The sequence below is a fragment of the Pygoscelis adeliae genome, unplaced genomic scaffold (assembly GCF_000699105.1).
Source record: "Pygoscelis adeliae isolate BGI_AS28 unplaced genomic scaffold, ASM69910v1 Scaffold16, whole genome shotgun sequence".
NCBI lineage: Eukaryota > Metazoa > Chordata > Aves > Sphenisciformes > Spheniscidae > Pygoscelis > Pygoscelis adeliae.
Window position 1 is genome coordinate 3550721 of NW_008825162.1, and position 6615 is coordinate 3557335.

The 6615-nt window shown below is 37.4% G+C and overlaps 1 protein-coding gene across 1 annotated transcript in view; it reads left to right on the forward strand.

The window, feature by feature from the left end:
* The first annotated feature begins 776 nt into the window (after positions 1-776).
* LOC103920877 overlaps positions 777-6615 on the forward strand; it is a 23634-nt gene continuing 17795 nt past the window's right edge. The window contains exons 1-3 of the mRNA XM_009328735.1: positions 777-783; positions 3841-3951; positions 5605-5783. Coding sequence (XP_009327010.1) covers positions 777-783; positions 3841-3951; positions 5605-5783 — 297 coding nt within the window. The remainder of the gene's footprint in view (positions 784-3840; positions 3952-5604; positions 5784-6615) is intronic.

Below are 6615 nucleotides of genomic sequence, written 5' to 3' on the forward strand. Positions count from 1 at the left end.
GTTAAATTGAACTTGACTTGTAGGGAAAAAGGGATGTCTTTTTTCCTCTTCTACAGTTTGTGAAAGAATGGTGAAGATCGCTAAAGGAACTGGCAATTACCCTTGGGGTTTCAGGATCCAGTTCTCAAAGCCTATCCTTGTGACTGAAGTTGACACAAGTAAGTTGTGTTTGTACTAGTTAACTTGTATCCTATGAAAATGTATGAAAATAAATGTATAATATTTAGTAATATACTATACTATACCATACTATAATAATATAATATATAGTATAATACAATATATTATATATAACATCTGTTTTATAATAATATATAATATAGATGTATATAAATAATTTCCATAATTAGTGGTGTAAGGTGTTTAATAACATGTCCTTGAACTGCTCGTGACAAACCATCTTAGGGCCCCAGTATGCCTGTGGGTAAACCGGACTCCACTGGTCTGTGTCCTTCCATGCCAGTTGATACCTCATATGTCTGTATCCAGCCTCTCTCTGGATGTGAAGTCTAGAACTTTTGTGGACTGACATCTGCTAATGACAACAGGCCTTTAAGAATGAAATGGAGGATGCAGTGATCGTCATAACAACATTTCCAAAAGTCTTATTAGCTGGGGACACTTCTGCTTGGATGGTTTTCCATCGAGCCATCTATAAATCGTAACAGGTGTGCTGTTAACTTCTTCAGGGTGGTTCGATGATTTTGAGGAACTCCAGAAGAAACTCACAAAACTGAGTGAGTGAGCAAAAAAGTGGCAGATGAGTTTCAACAAAGATGACGTGTAAGATAATGCCTCTAGAGAGGAATGGTCTATACCATGCCTACGTGATGGAGAACATGGTACTGGCAGTTACACTCAGGAATGAGATCTTGGGAGTCACCACTGAAAGGTCTCCGAAATCATCAGCTCTGTGTGCAATGGCAGCTTAGAAATCTGGCTAAAGGCTGGCTTTATCATCAGTAACTGCAGTGAGAATGTGACACAGGGAGTCAGTCACTTTGCTGTTACCTAAAACCTTGGTTCACCCAAATCTACAGTATTGCTTGCTGTACTGCTCTCTGCATCTCAGGATGGACACAGTAGAATTAGAGAAGGAGCAGAAGGTACAGGATACTCTGATAGATTTCTACTATCAAAGGCAGATATAATGAAAAATGTCATCCTAGACCGAGAATTCTAGTGAGTGCCCTCTAGCAAAGCATCTAAGAATAGCTCTGTCGCTTTGCCAGCATTCGGTATTATATTGTCCAACTTCCTGACAACACTGGGAAAGCCTGTGAATTCAGAGGCCTGTGAATCCATTAGCTGAACCCATCATTTTAAAAACTGCCTGCTGAGCTACTAAATAGGGTCATCATTAAATTCTACTAGGGAAGAAAAGTCAGAAGTCTGAGCAAGGGAGCAACATGCAGAGAAAAAAAATTACATATCTGAAAAGGTCAACACTTTACTAACATTTTACAACTCTAAGACTTGTATTAGAAACCCGTGCATCCCCTTAAGATCTGAACATAATTAGATTTATACCTCAGTCATGCTTTTTGCATGATGCTGCTGTTCAGTTCTAGAAGTCATTCTAACTTGTTGCCTCAGAGCAAATGTTCTACATATTAAATACTAAAAATAAAGCCTTCAGTCCAGAAGAGGAACTCAGGCAACAGATAGACCTATTCAAAAGAAATAAGGGAAAATGTTGGAAGTGGTTGCTTTACTTTCTATATGGCTATGCCTATTGTTTATCAAAGTATCTCTTAATCTTTTACTGTGAACTACATGAAAATAAACATGATTTTGACACCGGATCCTAGAGATCATTCCATATTTATACATGTCTGAATACAGTCAGGAACTTCCATTATCAATTGAAGCTTTGCCAATAACGTAAATCTAAAAAACCTTTGCCTCCAGAATACTATACAAAGGACTTAGTAAGATTAATTTGTGGCTAAAGTGGCTATGTAATGTTCTTTATCATGAAACAGCTACCTAATTTTAGTCCAGAATATTTTTTATTATAGTCCTTGAAACTAGATATTTACAGTAGAAGTTATGTGAAAAGTGATTTACTGTGAATCTGAGAAAGTAACTTTGAATTAAAAAACTCATTCTGCTCATCGTATTAGAATGTTACTTTTGACTACAAGGTTAAAGATCAGTATCATTCATTGCTGATCATTTTAAGAAAACAAAATTACTGGGGTCAGCCATCATTTCCCTAAATAGCACAAGTGACGATGTGTGTGTGCTTGGACAACTAGCTGTTATTATCAGATGGCTGGGAATTTCAGTACCTATTGATACAAAGTTATCTCTGTTGCAAAGAAGTGTTTCTTCTCTCCAGCATTAAAAGTTTTAGATGATTTCCCAATTGTAAACATACAGATTCCCTTAGCCTTCTTAAATCAAAGAGTATAACCTCAGAAGAGGTCTTTCAAATTAGAATGTGGGAAAGTTTTTTACCTAAATACAAATAAATCATAGGTCATGCATACAACATTAGCCCTAATACCTACCAATTTAACTCTGTAACCTCCTAATTAAAATTAAGTAGAGCAAAACAGCTACTCACATTGTATATCATTCCTCTTAAGTTTATTTGCATGTTTTGTTTTCAAATGCAGTTGCTTTAAAACAGCAACAACAACAACAAAAAACTATTCTTTTCTATAGACAAACTTCTAGTAAAATTCTGTTTTCTCAAAATATGACTCATTTCATGAAAACAGACATAAAAATTGCATTTGTATCCCTTTTTGATTGCACACTGACACATTATTTTAAAGACCACTTATGATCATAAAGTATTGTATGAGATCCTCAAGGTCAGCACAAACCAAAATGTGCTGGCATTTGCAAATTTGCAAATGATTTGTAATACACATGAGGGTGAACCATGGCTTTTTTGTCCCTGTTTATTATTAAGCTTTTACTAATCTCTTCCCTACAACTTCTAAGCATCCTCAGAAATACACTGAACAACCACATTTACTGCATGATAGGGTAGAAAATCTTTAAAAATACACATTCAATAGTATGGACATGGAACAATATTTTCTAAAAACAATTTTTTCGCAGTACATTATGTATGCTTAATTATAAATGAGAAGGAAAAAAACTGTGTCTGAGAAATTTGTAACTGGGATTTAAGTAACTGTGTATTGGTGCCTGTGAATGGACCATATTTATCACTTCCCTAATTTGCCTCCATTCCTGGCCGGCATGTGTCTGAGCCCGATTTTATTAGGAGTGTATGTGCTTTGCAACAGTTAACAAACAAACAAAAGGTTGATATATTAACAAATCTGATTCAGTGCCTCCTTCACTGACCCTTTGTTATCTTACTATGTTATTTCCTCCTAAAGACAAAACCTACAAAATACTATAGCCAAATTCTGTTAACCAGCAAGAGAAACATCAGCACAGAAAGTAGCCTTTTGGTCTCAAACCCAAAGTACACCATAATGATAGATGTTTTTTCTACTGACTTTACTGAACATTGCACCAGATCTTTGTTTGCAATTTAGGCCAAAACCCTCAGATACTGAAATGCCTATTTGCATCTTAAAGCGTTTAAGTCCTAATGGCATTTTTAATGACATTTCTCCACTGCCAGTGATTATCTAGTGTTGAACCAATACCTAAATCCTGAAGTTTCATTTACAGAGACTAACAGGTTGCTCAGAAAAACTTGCTCCATCTCCAAGTTGATGTCACAAAGGTCCCAAAACATAATCCTTGACAAGTTGGACAGATACCTGTTTTGCTAGAAAAGCTTGATCACATAGACATGCTTGATATCCTAACTCTAAATAAAATGTGGGGTTTTTTTTATTCCAGACAGTGCAGCTGAAGAAGCAGGGCTTCAGGTCGGGGATATTCTGATAGCAGTCAACGGAACTGATGTCACCAGCATGCCACATTCAGAAGCTGCCAATCTGGCAAGGAAAGGTAAGTTTGAAATCACAATAAATTACACAGATGGGTCAGGATTTCTGTACAATGCTCCAAATACATCCAGACAAGTTGGGTGATGGATGCAACAGAAATCTTAATGACCGGTTTAATGCATTAGTATTTAATATAGTAGTATTGGTGAAGTCACTTTTTTATCTGGACCTTGCTAGGAACACAGAAGAAAATGGACATACAAAATATTCCCCAAAGAGCATATGTGAAGTAACGCTTTTGGCTCTCCTGCCTTAAAGACAGTGACTGAGAAAGTCCTGAAAGTGACTGCAGAGACACCAATGCCTTATTTATGCCTTATGTTTCCTCAGGGAGAGACTTCACAGCTTGGTTCAGTGCACCCAAGCGGTTATTTCTGTGTCACCAAGACCTGAAGTCTAGTCTGGAGAGCAGAGAGGTTATTTCATGAGGCATCCTTTTGCAGCACCACAGAAACAAGGAGTCAGTGATTTTAATCATGCATATTCTTCCTAGAATTGTGGTGACTAAAACCCAAAGATACCCATGTTGGCATGCTGAAAGTTAATATACTGCAGTTCTTTTATTTATCCCAGATATGGTTTTGACAAGGGCTCATGGGAAACTCAATAAATTAAAATGCTTTTCCAAGACAGTGACAAATTTAGCTTGACACATACCAAGTTCTTTAATTATAGAGATGCCATTCACACTGTTATATTTTAAGAGTATGTTGAGTCTTTTAGTAGATAAATCTCTGATTACTGGGTATTTTTAACTCCTCAGAGACCACCTCCTGGCCTAAATCTTGGCACACAGACAGCATTTCCAGAGTCAAATGTCCCCAAAAGAGAAATCCAGCAAATGTTTTGCAGATGAAAATATGTCATAGTCACATTTCTCAATCCTCTTTAAGTCATTGCCACCTGCTCTGAAGTAGTATCTGATATAATCAGAATTTCAGGCCTTTAGGGTCAAAGCCATAAATGTATTGATGGTATCAGCGAATATTATGAAATTGTACCTCATTGTTGATAACAATAACACATTTTCAGGCAATCTTGCAACCTAGCATCTCCTTTGAGCACTTACCTTTTCCAAATGATAAGTAGACACTTTAGCACAAGTTAGTCTTCAACAGCAAACCCCCTCAGTGAGGGGCACAGATAGCAGAAAATGTTAGTAGACTCTAGGACATGGAAAAGAAAGAATTCTCAAGAGCATATGTAAGACAACAGAGACAGAAGGTGCCCCTAAGAGCATTCTCAGCAATTTTTGTATAAACTCCAATTTATGTACACCCATTTGAGCAATGAAATCCAACCACTTCTCTAAACTGATAAAATATGCAAGCAGTTAAGCTGCTGCTTGCAAAAATTGGTCACAAAAACTGTTTTAGGAGGTGTCTTCAGATACCTGGCTACATTACTAGTCCTCAACACAAAATTAGTTTAATTCCCGAGTTTCTGATAAAGAAGGCCAAACATTGGTTGGTATAATTCACTGTTTCCTAGGCTGCTTTGCTCCTTGCTTCTTCTAGAAGCTACACTGGGAGGAGAAGGGCATGGGATAGAATACTGCCTTCCTGCTCCGTACCCTATAGGGGTATTCAAAAATATTGACAGACTGGATTATAGCTTTGACCTATGTTTTCACATTCTTCATGTAATATTTTAGGTCCTGATATCCTGACTATGGTGGTGGGATCAGATATCAGCCGTTACCCTAACACCCCCAGACCTACCTGCCGAGGATATTTGCACAAACGAACACAGTCAGCAATATTGAAGGGCTGGAGAAAGAGGTGGTTTGTGCTGAAACATAATGGCTACCTACACTATTACAAACACAAGAAGGTAAGGAGAGAAGCTGGTGAAGAAGCAAGCCATGTCCTGAACGACAAAGCACAGCAGTATCGCATTCAAATTTACAGATCATTATCTTGACTTGTAGTATTTACAGAATAACAGCAGCACTAGAGATGTTTTTGTAGGTGGTATATAGAGGAGGCTTGTTGAGTAGTTCTGCCTTCCTATATCCTAGTCACAGACATAGACGCTGTCAGGCTTTTATGGATTCACATTTAATCTCTTAGTTCTGATTAACAAGAAGTCTATGAATTGAACAGGCTCTGGGAGGCTCTGGATGAGATGAAGTAGTTTCAGATGTGTAGGAGCTCTGTATTCCATCTACCATCATATGTATTTTCTTAAACAGGCATGACCATGAGATTTCTTTGTGTATGTGAATAAGCTATAGACCTGCACAAAGACATACTGGGAAGGTTCAGTTTCTTCAGAGTAGCATTGCCCAGCACTTCATTCTCTGTCATGTGAGCTATATAGTACTTAGTACTCCTAAGTGGTATGTAAGACTTTAACTTCATCTAACAATAGGCATCCAAAAAAGGAGTAAAACAGGCACTTCATGAAGAGTAATGTTTTATTTGGCTTTTTCCTGAGGCTCCATTTCAATATGGCATAATTTACAAACCCTTAGTTGTACCGTGAGTCTTAATGGCCCTAAATCAGTGGCTTCACAGTTATCTCAGCCACACACATTTGAGTATTCTACACTGTTATTTGCCACTAAATAAATTAATAAATAAAGATATCGCTTTTAAAAAGAAAAAAAGGGAGGTTTCCCTTGAAGCAGTTACCTGCAGGGGTGACGGCCCAGCGGGTTCAG